At 41.2% G+C, this 18,684-nt stretch overlaps 1 protein-coding gene across 1 annotated transcript; it reads left to right on the top strand.

Moving 5' to 3' along the window:
- The first annotated feature begins 753 nt into the window (after nucleotides 1-753).
- On the top strand, nucleotides 754-12,419 carry prpf4bb (pre-mRNA processing factor 4Bb). The gene is made up of 15 exons (XM_042067598.1): nucleotides 754-966; nucleotides 1,918-3,222; nucleotides 3,807-3,965; nucleotides 4,147-4,296; nucleotides 6,707-6,788; nucleotides 7,048-7,258; nucleotides 8,321-8,394; nucleotides 8,691-8,781; nucleotides 9,047-9,194; nucleotides 9,338-9,475; nucleotides 9,769-9,922; nucleotides 10,017-10,131; nucleotides 10,292-10,443; nucleotides 10,621-10,707; nucleotides 10,853-12,419. Exons 1-15 carry the CDS (start codon nucleotides 845-847, stop codon nucleotides 11,054-11,056), a joined length of 3,192 nt encoding a protein of 1,063 aa, XP_041923532.1. The 5' UTR covers nucleotides 754-844; the 3' UTR covers nucleotides 11,057-12,419.
- Nucleotides 12,420-18,684: the final 6,265 nt, after the last annotated feature.

Here is an 18,684-nt window from a genome sequence, read left to right as displayed (position 1 = left end):
TTACGGCAGACTGCTTAAAATCCTGCTTTAGGTAGGGACATACCTGCTTCAGGTGGGCAAATATGTTGCCATGAAATAGTGTATAGTAGGCTATCAGAGATGCAGATGCAGGGGTGGACAGTAAACTTAGTACATTTACTTGATTACTTGTATCATTTTTGAGTACTCAAAAAAGTACTTTACTTCTGTAGGCTATTAATATTTTTGGAAACTTGTGACTTTTACTCCACTACATTTGAAAGACAAATACTGTAGGCCTGCTTTTGAGTCCATTACATTTTAAATATGAACATGAAGTACTTGTTACTTTTAACCACATTTGATTTTTTGAATGCAATAATGCGATAGGCTAGAACATCTTGACGTTTTTTCCATTAGTCCAATTTGAACACGGCTGAATTGGCTGTGGTAATGATGGTGACAACCAGGGGTGTAGCCTAGTGGTGAAATAAGAGGTAGGTCAGTGATCACGGTAAGGTGGATTGCACCATGTTATATTCAGAATTCAGAAAGCATTCAGAACATGTTTGATGATGGTGGAGGATATCCAATGTTTATAACAATACCATTGGTATTAAATGGTCCGTAGAGTGTTGATGAGCGTACATATATTGTGAATGTAGATCATTGTGATTTTTGAATGTTAAAAGTCAGAGGTGGATAAACTGTGTTTACTTGCGTTTAGCCTCCACTACACATCTGCTTGTATTGGAGTAATATTTGACAAAGTCTAGGCTATCTATACTTTCACTTAAGTAAAGGAATTGTGTAAAGTATAGATACCACCTCTGCATACGTGAATCTGTATGCATCTACTCTCCATGGCAGTAGGGGCGACACATATATGAGATCTTTAAGGCTCACTACATCTACATGCGAAACCATAGAAGAACAAAGGAAAGGCCACTGGTTGAAGAAAATGGCCGACGTAGAGATGGATTTTCAAGGCGAGAGGTTGAATAATGGGTAAGAACACGTGCAGGGCACACTCTAGTGCAGGCCACTGATGGCTTGAAATTATGACGATGGAAACCAATATCTAACATACTTTAGTGGTTTCAGTTTATAAGTACTTTAATCAGCTGTTCAGATGAGTTTGAATAATAATGCTAACGTAGCCAGTTAGCTAGCCCAGCATCTTAGCCAACCTGTCGGAAAATTGATAATGATGGGTAACGTTACAGTGCAGGATACCAAGCATAACATAGCGTAATGTGCCGGCAACGACAAGAGATCGACATCCCTTAGGTTCTTGATTGTCTACGTGGTCTGTTCTTAGAGCTATAATAAGCCTATAATTGGCTAAAAATAGTTAACGTATAACAGATTAGTGTGTGGTTTAGCTAAATTGTTATTAGCCGATTTATGCTAGCTTACGGCATGCAGATAACGTTGGCATAGATCGCTAGCGAGTAGGCTAGCACTAACATAGCTACGGGAGCAGTGTTTAATATGCCGGCTGACTCTTGCCTAACATACAACCATTCCGTCCTTCACATCCGCATAGAATTTAGTATCGATAGTTGTAGGGGTACGTACCACCACTTAGCACTTCTTTGCCCAAACTTTTGTTTGGGGAAGGACGCGCATGGCCAAGCTAGTTAACTCAACGAACAGAGCAACGTTAATCAAAAGTGATTGTGTGGTGTAAACGGTTAACGCGTATCATTTATCTTAGCTGAAGTTTAAAGTTAAGGAAATGTTATGTCATCATCCAGTTTCTTGGCCTTAGCTGGTATCTAGGGAAATGTTCATAGTCATGATGATTTGATTAAGTAATCAATTTTGCTATTGCACATTCTATTTCTTACAATACATTGTTGCCTTTTATGTCTCAATTTAACTACCCACAACATGCATTCTGTGCTATTTAAAGTAAGTTGACTTTTTGACTTTAATCTGTTTGTTGTCCGGTAGGAAAGAGGATTTGGAAAGTCCTGGAAAGAGTGAGGATGAGAACGGTGACATGTCGGAAGAAGAAGAGGAGGAGGATGAAGGGGAGGCACCAGCAGTAACAGCTGGGGTTGAGATAAACGGAGAGAAATCAGAACAGGGGTCCAAGCATCACAGCAGCAGTGGTAAACATAAGAAGAAAAAACACAAGCACCGCAGCAAGCACAAGAAGCATAAGCATGCTACAGATGAAGACAAGGAGAAGAAGCGCAAACACAGGCACAAGCACAAGAAACATCGACGCAAAGATGATGTCTCGCCATCCCCTGCTGCTGGGGCTACTGAAAAGGCTGAAGGCTCCCCAAGCACAGTCAACCCCAACTTAGATGACCGAGCCCTTCTGGAGGACTTGGAGAAGCAGCGGGCACTTATCAAAGCTGAGTTGGACAGCCAGCTGATGGAGGGCAAAGTGCAGTCAGGCATGGGCCTTATCCTGCAGGGTTACAACTCTGGCTCAGAGGAGGACGGTGGGGGAAGAGATGGCAGGACTCGTAATGGGGAGCAGAGACAAAGGGTCAGCACAGGAAAAGCTCGCTCGCCCAAGGACCAGAGCAGCCGGTCCGGCAAGAGCCGGAGGGACTCGATCGAAGCTGGCAAACCAGGCTCCAAACGCCGCAGCCGAAGCAGATCCAAAGAAAAGAGTAGTCGGGATGCCAAAGTTGAAAAGACCACGACATCAGCAACCACAGTGACTAAGGGCAGTGACTCTAATAAAGAACGTGGTAAGGATCGCAGCGGTTCTAAAGACAGGAAGCGCTCACGAAGCCAGGACCGTTCCAAGGATCGTCCCAAGAAGTCTCCATCCCCAGCTGGACACAGACGTTCACCCTCTGACAAACGAGCAGAGGGGAAAGGCCGCTCGGAGAGGCGATCGTCTCCCCGGCCAGATGAGAGGCGACACCAGGCTGAGCCAAGCAGCAGCAGTCGCAGGTCGAGCTCACGCGGCCGTAGAAGTCGGTCCAGAGATGGGCGGCCAGGTCGCTCAGAAGCAGAGAGGGATCGAGAGAAGGACAAAAGGCCTGGTAAATCCCCGTCCAAAGACACGTCATCTGGGAAGGAGAACCGGTCGCCGCACCACAGGCGAGCTCCGAGCCCCCAGCACCATCGCAGCTCCTCTCCACGCCACAGGGATCGTTCTGCACACCAGCCACCATCTGGGTCTGCAGACAGGGGCAAGCAGAGCCACTCCCCCCCCAGAACCAGGTCCCCGCCCAGAAGGGGTAGAAGCAGGTCTCCAGAGGCACGCAGGAGGGACTCCTCACCTGTCAGGTACAACACACTTCTGTCCAATAATTTGCTGTTCTACGTGAAGGCAAAATGTTAGATTTATTAAAACACTAATTATTGAGACAACCATTTTCATTAGTTCATTCAAGTTGTCTGTGTGTTTGTTTATTGATTATATGTCATTTTTATAGCCTAAGCTTAATAGTTTAATTTGTTACAGTTTGACTTCTCTGTTTGGATATTGAGGTTTTACATCTGTGAGAGAGACTTTGGCAACTGCAATCTCTCTAGTGTCTAAAGATGTTTGCTAAATTGAACAAATTGTTAGGTCTGCGTTGTTTAGAAATTCCTACACATTTTTACATTGACTACTTGCGTGTGAAACGGCAACTAATTTTCATAGATTTTGAAACAATGCTTTACTGGTGTAAGTAATCTCAGACATACAGGCATAAATTTACATGAAAAGTTGCATTGGTTTCCTAATGTTAGGGATTTGAGGCCTTCTGCTATGTTTACATAAAAATGACAGGGAAGATTTATTTATTTATTTATTTATTTATTTATTTATTTATTTATTTATTTATTTATTTATTTATTCATTCATTCATGTCTCCATCCGTCAGAAAACGGAGCCGGGCAGATGGTATCACAGGTAGATCGCGTGACACCAGTCCTGTTCGACGACGAATGAGCCGCTCCCCCTTGAGGCGGAGGTCTCTGTCTCCACGGCGACAGGCGCGCTCATCTCCCCGCAGGCGAAGCAGGTCCCCCCTGAGGCGTGGGTGAGAGAGCCTTGTCTTCCATAAGTTTTAGGCTTTTACAAATTGAACCTAGAATTGTTAAGATGAAGATACAGAGAATAACACGGAGTTTAGTCCTTTACAAACACTGCAATTTGTGTAGTATACTGTTAGGAATGTGGATATTAATCAGATGACTCACTGATGACTTTGGATTTTTCAGTGAGCGAGACCGTTTTGGTCGGTTACGATACCGGCGGTCCAACTCTCGGGATCGAGGGCGAAGGAGACGGAGGAGCAGAGATGAGGACAAGTTCAAGGGCAGCCTTTCAGAGGGCATGAAGGTTGACCAGGAATCATCCTCAGAGGAAGTGTATGTTGAATGAAATGATACACAACCACATTTGAGGAACCTGAGATTTGAAAGTAGACCAGTGTTTTTCAACCTTTTTTGAGCCACGGTACATTTTTTACATAAGAATCCCGCGGCACTAGCCTGGAAACCAGACTCTCTGACTTCGCAGAGAGTCTGGCCCAGATCCATAGGCAAACGTTTATTTCTGGGTGGGAGGGCACAGTTTGAGGTTTAAAATCATTGGAGTTCCTTTGAACCAATCACCATCAACCAGCGTTTCGTCATAGGCCTACAGAGAAGTTTCTCTGCATCATGCCCATAACAAGCAAGCGTGCATCTTATCAGCAAACAGTCACACGTTTCATCTGCGTAACTCTCGCCAAAATGCATCATATGGTGTTTTGTGAATGTACCCAAGTCAAACTTTCATATAAATGCATAAGTACGTCCAAAGCGCCACTTTTAAGCTTGTATGCGATGTCGTTTTCGGGTGAAATGACCTTTTGAATGGGAATCCTATAGGGCCACTACTTTTTTGATACAATCGTGTCAAAATCGCTATTTTTTCAAAGAAGTCTCGACAACATGAAACTTTGATCGAAGTATCATCAGTGTCTCTACACATGAACTGGGGGACGTAGTAATTGAAACACCATGCCTGTGTAACGTAATCGCTCTCAGGGACGTCTCTGTTCGCTGGTTGGTTCGCCTGCCCAACTACCGAAGTAAACGAGGGCGAATCAACCTATTCCAGACTGTATGGAAAAGAAATCGAGCGGAAGTACGTAGGCAGGCAGAGGCCAGGCTACCGCGGCACACCACCAATCAAAAATGTAACAGAATTACACACCTAATATAGCAAAAATAATGACAATTTAGTCTCATTTGTTTACAGTTGAGTTCAGAGTCTGCATTTTTTCTTGTATATCCATCACTGTTTTAGGCCCTACGTCTTTTCATCCATAGTTATTAGAAAGCTAGATAGTGGGTTTTCCGTTGAGTTATAGCCTATTAAGTGACAGGCTACGTGAACGCGGAAATCATATTACTGTCTATGGGCAACACTTGTCAACAATCAGACACCTGTTTCTCTATTGGCCTCCTGTGATTGTTGCACCCAACATGATGACAGCGCCGTTTACGTACATTCTGGAGCCCAATGCGGTATCTTCCAATAATAATACATTTTACTTTTATCACAGATCTAGCTTTCCAAGTTCTCTTGCGCATCATTTGAATTATTGCACTACATACTGCCACCCACTGACATGAAAGAGTATTTATTTGCTTAGCAAGTCACTACATTGCAGGCATAGATGCTCAACAATGACATCCTAGCCTACAATTTGCAACAACTAAATAGTAAATGTTTTTGGAACGATTAAGTGAAATTGGACAATTCCCACGGCACACATGATCTCTCACGGCACACTGGTGTTCCGCGGAACAGTGGTTGAAAATCACTTAAGTAGACAATTGTATGTTATGGTTTTAAAAATGTCTGATATGTTCAGGCACACACATTTTCCCTTCTGTAAGTTAGTTAATGGAATTAAAAAATGAAACCTAAAAACAAAGTGAGGTCTATAAAAAACTAAAATGATAATGTTAACACTTCAATTTGTTCCTAGGGCCATTGAACTGTTCAATGCCTCACTAAAGGGAAGAGGAGAGAGACTTCTCTGCTTAGTCTGTCTGCCTCTCCACCCTCTCCATGTTTGAGTACTGACTGTCCACTGCTGCTTTACTACTGTTTTACTACTGTTTTACTAATGTACACAGCCTAATGTTTTCACTACTGTTTTACTGCTACACTGTTTTTCATGCTATATTAGCACACATGATCAATGGCTGCGGTCAGGCTTCTGCTACAATACTGAATGAATGAATGGCTATAACCCTATTACTTCAACCTGTTCTTGCACTGAAATAGTTTTTTATTTTACCTTGTCTACATTATACTTTACTCTCCTAATTGTCCATATTATTTATGCTGGTCTCTAGACCTTACTTTTGCCCTGTTGCACTGTTGGACTAATGTTGGACTACTTTTTTGCACCTTCACCATGACACTCACTCCTTTTAGCACCTTACCAGTCCCGGCCCTGTCACTACAAGCGTCTTATGCTTGATCACCCTCAAGCACATTGGACTTTCTTAATTTAATTTATATAGTGTATTTAGTATTTAGTTTTGTTAGTTTTCTTATCTTTCTTATCTTCTACTGTCTTTATTGTACAGTGGAGTTTAGTTATATGTTTATACTTATACTTATGTTTACCATTTCTGCTGTAAGTGCATGTTGTGTGTGATGTCTGTATGCTAACTGAGACCCTTGAATTTCCCCTTGGGGATCAATAAAGTATCTATCTATCTATCTATCTATCTATCTCAATTTGAAAGTAAAATAAACTGTCTTTCCATTCAGGTTGGAGGATTTTGATGCAGAGGAAGAGGATGAGGAAGCTTTGATTGAGCAGAGACGACAACAGCGATTAGCCATTGTGCAGGTCAGTTGTGCAAACGGTATGGGATATTTTGGCTGGACTGGCTCTGGTTCTGTCTACAGGTGTGGAAATGCACAACAAAAGCCTATATGAACTGTAAAATGTGTCTGTTATGCTGAGCTTTTCTGAGTTTTCAATTGAGTTCAAGTTTGCTTCAGTGCCTATAATTCAAACCTTGACCTGTGACTGGCTGAACTACCCTATTGTAACCGATTTTGTGGCCCATCGTCTAAGTCTGTACTGTAATGTTACACCCACATAGAAATACAAGGGAGGGAATGAGGACAGCAACATGGGCTCCATGGCGTCAGAGCCCAGCAGTCCTCAGAGTAGCACACGGAGTCGGTCACCGTCGCCCGACGATATCCTGGAGCGTGTTGCAGCTGATGTGAAGGAATATGAACGTGAGAATCTCAACACATTCGAGGCCAACATCAAAGCCAAGCAGAACCTCATTGCGCAGGAGAAAGATGGTGAGCATGAACAATGTTCTAACTAGCCAGCGTTTGTATCACACGCGGCCCTGTCTTTTTCCTGTTCCATTTTAAGAAATGAGCAATCAAACCTGAACTTTTTTTGTTTATTTATGGTGTGGAGGGTGGTTGGGGGTATATTGAGATGTATGCCGTGTATATAAGTATGGTAACCCTCTGGTGATGTGTCATGTATTCAAAACATCGTTATCTTGCCGCTAAGAGTACCAAGTTCCACTAAAGCAGTGGTTCTCAAACTTACAATGAATACCACCTCACGTCTTAATGGTGGTGCTCTCCAAGTACCAAGAAAGACAAAAACTAGCCTAATTTAAATTTAACTTAATTTTTAGTATATATATTTATATATAATTTGAAGTGAATATTTCATTATGAAAAAACATCTCGGAGACTCCCGGAGTACCACTAGAGAGGGTCCGCATACAACCAGTGGTACCCGTACCACTGCACTGAAGGTTTCTAGCTGAATGTTTTCTCTAAATCCTATTCACAAAGCTGTTGAAACCAGTGTTTACTAAGGAAACGTGACTCCTACAAGCAAAGAGAAAGACTTGTAACTATGGCTGATATGAATTCTCATGCTTGCTTGCAATGACCTTTCTGATTGACTCATGAGCAACTGATATGTTACAGTGATTAGTAGGCATGTGCTAGCCAAAATGTCCATGAATGCATACAACAATGAAAACATGGAGAAATAAGTAGCTAACTAAATACATATTTCTTTCACTGGTGCCTCTAGAGGATGTTGATGTTTTCAGTCAAATTAAACTGTCAGTATTTATACATTATACTCCACTGCTACACCTTGGTGACTGGAAAGCAAACCACACAAAGAAACACTCCTCTGTTGGAAACAATTGCTTGTTATGGGTTAGGGGGGAGGGGGGTAACAAAGCACAGTGGGCATTCAGTACATCCTTTCCCCATGTTAGCGTTGTGTGACTTTGGAAATGTCATTGACTATTTCTCTGGAACAAAGCCCTCATGTACTTTTGATCGACACAACTGATCTTTTTTCCGCATTCTTGTCTAAAATAGGCTCCAACCCAAAGAAGCCATCAGCTCCTGACATGTTTACAGAGTCAGATGACATGTTTGCTGCAGACTTTGATGTGAGTCATGTTTGATTAGTCTTCTGTAAATCCTCTTGCCCTTCAATTTGTACAGTGTCGTCACAAACTTGTACCTACAATGATGCTGTTGTTTAATTTATATAAATGTTTTTGATTGTTTGTTAAATTTAGAATGATAGTTCCATGTGGTCTATAACCCTTAGTGTTAAGTTAGGTACAGCCAGATCAGTCCCTATAAATTGGATTAGGACACGGACAAGAGAGCCTGATACTGGATCTGCACTGTGTGCTCTATTAACTATTAACATGGCCTTTCCTGTCCCTCTCATCTGCAGAGTGCAAGGCTGAGAGCAGCAGGCATTGGCAAGGATTTCAAAGAAAACCCCAACCTCAGGGACAATTGGACAGATGCTGAAGGCTATTACCGTAAGGAAAATCTTCAGACCAATGTGCTTTGTTGTTTGTTGTGTTTATTGTATTTCTGAAGTATTTTATTATAAATCAAAGAAATTGTGTGACTCAAACTGCTGAAAGTATTCCTTGTAATAGTAAAGGACGATTACTTGGAATAGTGTTGATTTAAAGCCTTTGATGATCGAACCAAGACAGCCAATCACCCAAATTCACAATTTGTGAAATGCTCCCACAATGTGTTGTGTTGCGTTGTTGACTTCGGGTGACTCTCGCACAGGTGTGAACATTGGTGAGATGTTGGATAAGCGGTATGATGTGTATGGCTACACTGGCCAGGGGGTCTTCAGCAACGTGATCCGGGCCAGGGACACGGCCCGCGCAGGCCAGGACGTGGCCATCAAGATCATCCGCAACAACGAACTCATGTAAGCACAGGCGTGATGCCCAGTGGGCTGTACGCTCCTATGCTATTCTTAAGGCTCCCCTAATCAGACTTCAACGAAGGGATTAATCGGGTCACATGATAATAAGCTCATCTTTTAATATGCTTTGTGCTTTCCCCCTATAGGCACAAGACTGGAATGAAGGAATTGGAATTCCTGAAGAAGCTGAATGATGCTGATCCTGATGACAAGTTCCACTGTCTCCGTCTGTTCCGCCACTTTGACCACAAACAGCATCTGTGTCTTGTCTTTGAGCCACTCAGGTGCATAAAACACTACCAATTGAACATTTTCCTTCAGGATCAGTATTTGTGTATCTATCTTTTTAAAATGTGTCACATATTGATGTAAGCCGATAGAAGAGCATGTAGCCATGCTTGCTGTGAAATGTACGGAAAAGAACGCGTTTACACATAATTCAAGTTTATACACAGTGTTTTTGAAATGCACTTAGAATGATCATTGTAACAGTTCCAAGAACATGTCAAAAGCTATTGTTTGAGTTTACAATGCTTTTGAGATGGACAATTTTATACCTGATTTCTCTGTCCCTCAGTATGAACCTACGTGAGGTGCTCAAAAAGTACGGTAAAGATGTGGGGCTGCATATCAAGGCGGTGCGATCCTACAGCCAGCAACTCTTTCTAGCCCTGAAGCTCCTCAAGCGCTGCAACATTCTGCATGCCGACATCAAACCAGACAACATTCTGGTGAGTCTTGCCCTATGGTCTGTGGAATGGAGTTCATGTTTTACTTTCTATGATCTATGTGTCATCATTTTTTCTGTTCTCTACTTCAATTCAGGTGAACGAGTCAAAGACGATTTTGAAACTCTGCGATTTTGGGTCAGCGTCCCACGTTGCAGACAATGATATCACACCCTACTTGGTCAGCAGGTTTTACAGAGCACCTGAAATCAGTAAGCACAGCTTTTCACTGTTAACTGTTATTAGCATATGCAACATTTAGAAATATGTGGGTACATTTGTTGCAATTTATACCAATGTAAATGTTTGTCATCTGTCGCATGCAAGGTAAAGGTTATTTAAATTAACACTAGCTGGTCTCTTTCTTGTCAGTCATTGGGAAGCCATATGATTATGGGATAGACATGTGGTCAGTGGGCTGCACTCTTTATGAGCTCTACGCTGGCAAGATCCTCTTCCCAGGCTCTTCAAACAACCACATGATCAAACTGGCCATGGACGTCAAGGGCAAGATGCCCAATAAGGTATCCATGTAGCTCAATACTACTGAGTTGGTACAATTTTATACCGTCAAAATCTGTCTGATGTGAAGCTATCCATGCTAAATACCCAAGCATTCATTACAGTATACAATGTTATTAACATATTAATATACTGCAAAACCTGTTTAAAATTGTAAATCGTCAGTATTTAATTCACAGATGATCCGGAAAGGCCTGTTCAAAGACCAACACTTTGACCAGAACTTGAACTTCTTGTACATTGAAGTGGATAAAGTGACAGAGAGGGTTAGTGTTTGTTTTTAGTTCTTTTTCCCTGCCCCCCTTCCCACCTTATTAGTCGAGTTCCATAATCTATGAAACTGTGTTTGTGCTTCATGTATGTGAACAATGGTCTCGTAAATGTATATATCTCTCTTGTCCACACTTATAGGAGAAGGTGACTGTCATGAGCACCATCAACCCCACAAAGGACCTGCTGGCAGACATGATTGGAGGTCAGAGGCTCCCCGAGGAGATGAGGAAGAAGGTGATGCAGCTGAAGGACCTGCTAGATGGGACTCTCATGCTGGACCCCGCCAAGCGCATCACCATCAACCAGGCCCTCCAGCACCCATTCATCCAGGAGAAGATCTAAACTACTGGTACCACCAGACACGGTTACACAGGAGACCATACTGCAATCCTCCCCTCATCCGTCAGGCTGCCTCTGACCTTAAACCAGCATTATCAGGACAGATCTGATCCATCATAAACCTTAGCTAGGCACACTGGGGACCTTCTGGAGTTGATGCCTCCCAGGCCTACAGTTGACCTGATTCAGATGTTGGAGTGGTTGAATGGTATAAAACAATCCATTAGAATGTTATCTTGATACATCTGCACCAAGTCCATATATGTCTCACTCTGTAGAGAGTAGATGCATTACACCTGGAATACATTATACCATTTCTCAAGATGCTTCAAATATTTGTGGATCATCCTGTCGTGGTCATTCAACCAAATGGCAATGAAATGCCATCCTTTTTATTTTTAAGATCTTTCCGGATTTGATTTTCATTATGTTGCGCTAAAGTGAACGTATTTTTATTGTAAATATGTCACTGTAGGCTTTATGTTTTCAGGTCATTCAGGAAAGTTATTTGTTCGGTTCACAGCAGCGAGGGTGAGAACACTGTTCTCATGACACTTCCTAGCGACTGATATATTGAAGAATAGCAAATGGTGTAAGTGTACAGCTCAGACAAGGCTCCATGGAAGGCTGTTGATGTACTGATCATAGTGGGGCCTGTGCCTCAGAAAGACTGACAGATCTTGGCCAGGAGATGGCTCATGTCACTGTTCACAGCACTGAGGTCTTTAAGTGACAAGTGGAGTTTCAGGATGTCATGTTCTCTCACAGGAAATCTGAAGAGTGTTCCATGTTGCTTTCCCCTTACTTAGAGATTCCTTTGGTTGGTAAAACCTTTGACAAAAGATTTGGCCAGTACGCTTAGAGCACCCTCATGTTGTGTTGGAGTTGGTATACGGTTCTGAATTCTACGCAAGTGGTGCTCCACCTTCATTTAGAGCTCCAAACAGTCACATTTTTGTGGTGTCCAGATCTGTGTACTATTCTGAGCCCTGCCATTGACTGACTGCCCATGCTCTTTCTGGCAACATTCTTGACCCCACCTATGGGCATCCTTGTCAAAGTGCCTCCTCCATGAGTTGTCTGTGTAAAATGTAAAGCGATTAAAATGACCCACCCCACCCCACGTGCCCGGTCCTGGCCCACCTCACACTCACAAGCACCATTGTTTGCATTACGTGTTGTAGATATTCCAGTTACCACTTTCGTAATGCAAGCCATCAATGTTTTGTTTCTTATAAAGGAATAAATGCCTTTTGTTTTCACTTCGGGATTGAAACTCATTAATTGGGTTGTGAAGGACATTGAATGAAATGAAACACCTTGAGTGTACCATTTACTTTTATTAATAAAAATGTTTCATATCTTTGCCAAGCACAATTGTCTTTTAACTAACAGAAATGTAGCAAGTGCTATTCTGCAATTTACTAAATAATGCATTACTCACAGACTTTTTTTCATCGTTTGTAATAGGCTGTACCACCACGTGGAAGTTTCCTGTGCAGGTTTGATGTAATACTGATAAGATGACCTGGTTCACAGGGAAATTATATTTGTTAATCAATATTCTGATTCACCATCTGATTATAAAGCTCTGAGCTTTAAATTTGATTGATGCATATGAGCGGATTAATGAAAACAAAAAAAATGTGGTCTTGCTGTTAATAGCTTTTCCATTCAGAATCAGAAAATACCAATTTGTTGCAAATATTTGTCTCTCTAACTTATCATTTCTTAGTTTTTCGCAACTCAACCTATTGAAATCGAGTCTAGTTTGTCCTTGGTATCCCAATGATATTGCCTGCATTAAAACTGAACTGAAACTGACCACCCTCTCAGCCAACACAACCCTGCACCAAACCTATCATCCAGCAGGAGGCAGTGTGTGGCAGAAGCCAAGATGACTGGTGGACTGAGCATGTGATGTGGGACTGAGCACTTCTCTCTTTAATTTCCTCTTTGCTTCTGTCTGCAGAGAAGAGGTGATGTTTGTTGTGACACAGGGATATTCTAATCTTAGAATAGGTTATTTAAAACGTTTCAGCTATGTCCCGAGATGGAAAAGAAGGGGTTTCACAAAAGGAGAACAAGTTTTCGGTCAGTGTTGGCAAGCTTGATAATAAAACAACTAGTTTCACAACACTGATAAATTAATGGTAGCCTATAAACTAAAAAAAAACATGAATCAGTGGAAGTATGTTTGCTTTACAGAGAAGAGATTCAGAATCACAGGAGATATTTAACATCCCTCTGTAGAGGGTGTGAAGTATCGGTTTTAACAACACAAAGGAGTTCCTCTTTTTGTCAGTTTTCAGTGTGATCATGTGCTGGGTAGTCATTTGGCGCTAATGGACAATTCATGTAAAACCAACAAACAGGGTCATGCTCTTACCTGCGAGGTAAAACAAAGGCTTGTTTCTATTGCTTCAAGTTTCAAGTAAGAAACAAATGAAGCCTCTCGCAGCAACCTTTAAAGCAACACCAAAGAGTTTTTTGTACCTTCAAATATTGTTTCCAAAATCGTTTCAGTGGTTCATCAACTCATAACAGGGTGAACGGCACTTTTGCATTTTCTTTGCGACCCTCTCGGCTATAACCGCACTATGCAAGTTTGCCAGATCGGGTAGCGGATCTGTAGTTCGATGGAATGAGACATAAGAAACTAAATTTGACTTGCTTCTGATGTTGCAATACATCATACTTTCATAAAATCATGCAACGTACTCTAACTTGTCAGTAGACATCGTTATTTCCAAAGCCAGTGCTGGATGTGCGTGCGACAGGAAAAGTGCTTTGGTGTTGCTTTAATCAAATAAGGTTCAGTTGCATTGCGCCCCCCCCCCCCCCCCCATCCTCGGTTGGGCTTAGGAGATCTGGTCAAACCCGCTAGCAGTTCTTTCTTTCCATCACCAAAGTTTTCTAATTCCCAGGAATGGGCACAAATACATCAAATGTATTTCCAAATAAAATACCAAATACCCACCTTAAAAATTTATCAAAAAAGCAACAAAATACAGCAGCCAAAAATTTATCAAAATACTGTATTTTTGTATTTTCAAAATACTACAAAATAGTTCTTTATAAAAGCCTTTTTCGTCTATCCCTTCACTTGTACACTACCTGGAAAAACATCTGAAAGCAAGAGACTCCTTCCATAATCAGTCAACAGATTAGATATGCTGACCCCTCATGTTGGACATCCCAATATAAACCTCTGCCAGGGCCGGCGCCAGAGAACAACGGGTGGGGGGGGGGGGGGGGCACCTCTTTTATTAGTTATTTTAGTATTAGTTATTTTAACAAAATTGGCATAGAATAAAGAGCCTTCGAGCCTTTTGGATAACTGAAACAATATCATGGGGGAAATAGTGCAAGAACATAGCGGCCATAGCCTAGTGTTTAATGGACTATAGCACACAGTGTTTAATAGAATAGTTGCATAGGCTACTACAATACAACTAAATAGGCTATAACAGACTCACCACTATAGCAGGCCTAGGCTACAGCTGAGTGCAAAATCTCATCACTGTCTTTCCATTCATTTTGAAATGTTCTTATAAGATCCTGCTCAAAAGAAAATTGCACATAGGGCCTTCTGATAATATTGCAACATTGAACATACAGTAGGCTATGTGATCGCTCAAAATGTTCTTTAGAATTCTAACACATTTATGGAGTGGCTAGGCAGAGGCACCAAATGTGATGGAAAGTTTATGAGCGAACAGGACACTCATGGCTTTTAGTATATGCTGCTCTGACAGTCCAGTTTTATTTACTGTTAGTCTACTGTTTTTAAGTTTGGAGATGTACTGTTTTGCAGTGACATGCAATGCCGACTCCACAACTGTTGCACTTCCCAGCCAGTTGGTGTAATAGATTGCCCATTATGAATCAGTGACAATAACTCAAAGACAAACAATCCAAATAGATTTTAGACTTATTTAGACATTTAAACTGGGTAGCATTTTCACCTTTTAAGTTATTTAACACCATCACTACCACACTTATGGTGAGTTTCATCACAGTTGAATAATTTTGTATACACCTGAAACTGGTGTGTGCACAACCTCTATCAATGTAAATACAAAAAAATTCAAGTTGTCACATTAATACCATCCAATTAGTTAAGCCAATTAGAAGCCAATTATTATGACATTATCAATCATTTCTTATTTAAAATGTGCAAAATTGGAAATGTCCTTGTTTGAGGTATCTTGTCAAGTTACCATAGCACTGAAATATTTCACAGGTCAGAGAACATAGACAAATTTAAAGTCTAGAAAAAAACTGTAAAACAGAAAAAAGAAAGGAAAATAGCAAACTCAAGTGTTGCAATATAAACTTGTGAACTCAAGTCCTTGTGCTGTCCTTGTGTGAGCAAAGGAGTGTGTGTAACCTTAGCTATAGTCGTGTCTCCTCAGCTGATGCCTTTAAGCACAACTAACTTCTCAAAACAGTGTTGCATTCAGACGACGCCTATGGGACCTGTTAATCATTCCAGCAAAGGAAAATCAACGCTCTACTGGAGCAGAGGGGCTTGACCATGCGAGGGTGCCACAAACAGACAGAGACAGAGATTTAATGCTTTACAGTATAGATAGATAGATGTCATCACAGTGTTTCACAGAAAGTATTTTGAAAATACAAAAATACACAACACTGAAGTATTTTGATACAAAATACGAAGGCATTTTCATCATCTCAATAAAATACAAATTACAAAATAGTATTTTGTATTTCAAATACGTATTTTAAATACATGTATTAGAAATACTGCCTATCCCTGCTAATCCCTAACACAAAACCACTGACTCTTTTTCCTCCCCCTCTAAGACAATAGACTCAAGAGTCAAGAGCAAACATGTTATGACATGATGGCCAACTGTCACTTACAAAGAGATAGAGGATTAGCAGTTTCCTTGGAAACTCCCAAAGTAATCCTGCATATTCTTTTTTAGTAGACAAATGCAATTGCAACCATATTGTTCTCGTTGAAAGCCTTTATTTAACAAATCCTAAAATGAGGCACCATAGGCTGAGGCTCACCTAGGCTATCTCAAGCCAAATGATAGGATTTATATTGTTTCGTGAATTGTGTTCATTTTTATTTGAAATTGGCTTTTATGCAATTTAAATACAGTGCATGTAGCACCATATATGTTATCACTGAATGAATATATTTTCCTGACAAAATGTGTCATGTCATATCAAAAAGATAAAAGAAAGAAATAGGAACATGTTTATCTGATTTCATATTGTCTCGTGCATGGTGCATTGGCAGAATGTAGCTTCAAGAAACGTCTACTTCTGGAGTAGTCTTCAATCTTCAGTCTTTAATACTGTTGAGCCTTTGTCTTTTGTGCATGTTTGATTTAGACTTACATCGACAGAACTGCACAGTATGCATGAAAGCTGAGGCCCATGCTAACCACAAGCCTGCAAGCCTGCAAAAGGACCAAAACATTCTAGTGGTCTGTGGTAATTTGTGCCTGTGCTTGGCAGTTCTGTTTACATGCATAGAAATTGCTTTTCAGGAGGCCTTCTTGACTTCTGTGACACATAAACTGGCTGTGGAGGAGGTGGGGTGGCTGTGAAATATAATCACATCACCAAGGCAAACAGCCTAAAATGGTTTGGGGTCCAGTGAACTGTGAACATATCATAGGCATGCAAATTAGATGCTTGAAATTACCATCTTTAAAAAGAGGAGATGTAGCCTAGAAATCAAATTACATTTGCTGCCAGGGCTAGTCTAGCAACTCTCCGTTGGCTTGTGAGCTCCAGAAATCGAAACTTAATCAGGGCATTGAAATCATGTATAGAGTCGTTTGGTGGGCTTAACATAATGATTGATGGCAGAGTTGCAACGGTTTGGCTTGAATTCCCTGCTACTTGAAAACAAATATCCTATTGCGTCCTATTGCGTGCAGAGGGAATTTGAAAGACAACTGATTATCCCGCCCCTCGGACTGAGCACTGCGAACGGTGAGTGCCCAGACCCTACATTTTAATGTGGGTCTGGCTCGCCAGGCTACTGTGAACATATCATAGGCATGCAAATTAGATGCTTGAAATTACCATCTTTAAAAAGAGGAGATGTCTATGTGCCCTCAATACCAAGTCAAGGAAGCGATGTCATTTGATACTCACGTCACAGCCATCAGCACATTTTTCTGCCCAAAGACACTCTTAAGTGCATGTGAAAAGTGCTCAAGTGAATAGTGGTCATTATTCATCCTGTCACAGTCTGCATTGGATGTATACTATATTTGGATGCCTGCCATTACACTCACATGGAAGACAAGATATAAGAAAAGGAGTTTTAATCCTGAATAGGATAGGATATATCAGAAACAATAGGCTACGCAAGATGCACATTCACTTTCTATTGGTTCATAGTTGGCTAAATAAATGAATGGGAGGTGTAGGGCAATGTGACTGAATAGTCAATGATTGGCTAGGAAGAACAATGAATGATGTGGTGTGTTGACGTGTGTGAACATGACTATAAATCTTCCCTATAGAACTTAGCTATCATTGACATCTAATTCTAAATCCATAGGTATTAATATGGCGTTGGGACAGAAATTGCAAGCCAGGTACCCTCTTGCCAGAGTTCTTCTGAATGTGTAAGGTTTGGTACAGTATGAGTTACAGTGATTTAGGAATAAAATAGGACTTTATGTTGTAGGTCAAAAAAGGATGACAGAAACTTCAATAGCCCGAATTTCTGTGGTCACTTGTTTATAAGGAAGCAACAATACATCGGACTAACATCAGTATTAGCCAATATTTGCATCGCCGATTTAAAATCGGCCTATCAGCAAATAATATGCCATTTACAGATGGCAGTGCCTGATATTTATCTGTGGTGTCGCATCAATTCCGCTCTAGCTAAATGTTGTGGCACATTCATGCTATGAAGGGCTGAAAGACTGTTTTTTTTAGATAAACTATGCCGTTTTGGCAATTTCTTCGCTGTTTTCTAGCTTTTGGCTCACAGCTTTCTCTGCGGAGCTCCCCCTATAGCTTACACGACACTCCTCAATCGGTCAGTCTGCTGTTTTCCTCTTTCCCTGTTCCTCCAACAACGCTTTACTCGCTTTATGCTTCTTTTCGCTGGCTCTGCCATGACGAATGTCTGAGAAACTCCATAGCTACCTTGTTCTAGCCAGTGCCTGGTGTGTATGTGTGTAGTGCAGTAAAGCAATTTGTTACATCGCGAGGCTGCGAGCAAAGGCTGCGAGACTTTCTGTCTCTGAGGCTGTCTGCCCGGCGGCCCAAAGTTGCCAGGGTGGTTTTCCCGCTCACAGGCGCTAGAGAAAGCCAGACGGCCATCATTCAACCCGGAAAAAGTCATATAACCATTCCAATGACTTCAAAGCTGTTCAGTTAAGGTAAATTAAGCTAAAAAAACAACAACTGCATAGGTCCCCTTTAATAATAGATATTTTGTCACTGCCACTAAGGTGTAATTAACAACAAATAAAATAAATAAAAATATTGGTTATTGGCCAGATTGTTAATATAAAGATTGTTATCATGCAACATTTCAGAATTGGCGCATCCCTACTCATTTACAATTTTGAAAGTCTCAAAATGTGACTAATATCATGCATGTTGAGATTCTCAGA

This window comes from Alosa sapidissima, chromosome 17, assembly GCF_018492685.1.
Source record: "Alosa sapidissima isolate fAloSap1 chromosome 17, fAloSap1.pri, whole genome shotgun sequence".
Lineage (NCBI taxonomy): Eukaryota > Metazoa > Chordata > Actinopteri > Clupeiformes > Clupeidae > Alosa > Alosa sapidissima.
The sequence above is the reverse complement of the archived record's forward strand: the minus strand, read 5'-3'. Positions and strand labels throughout refer to the sequence as shown.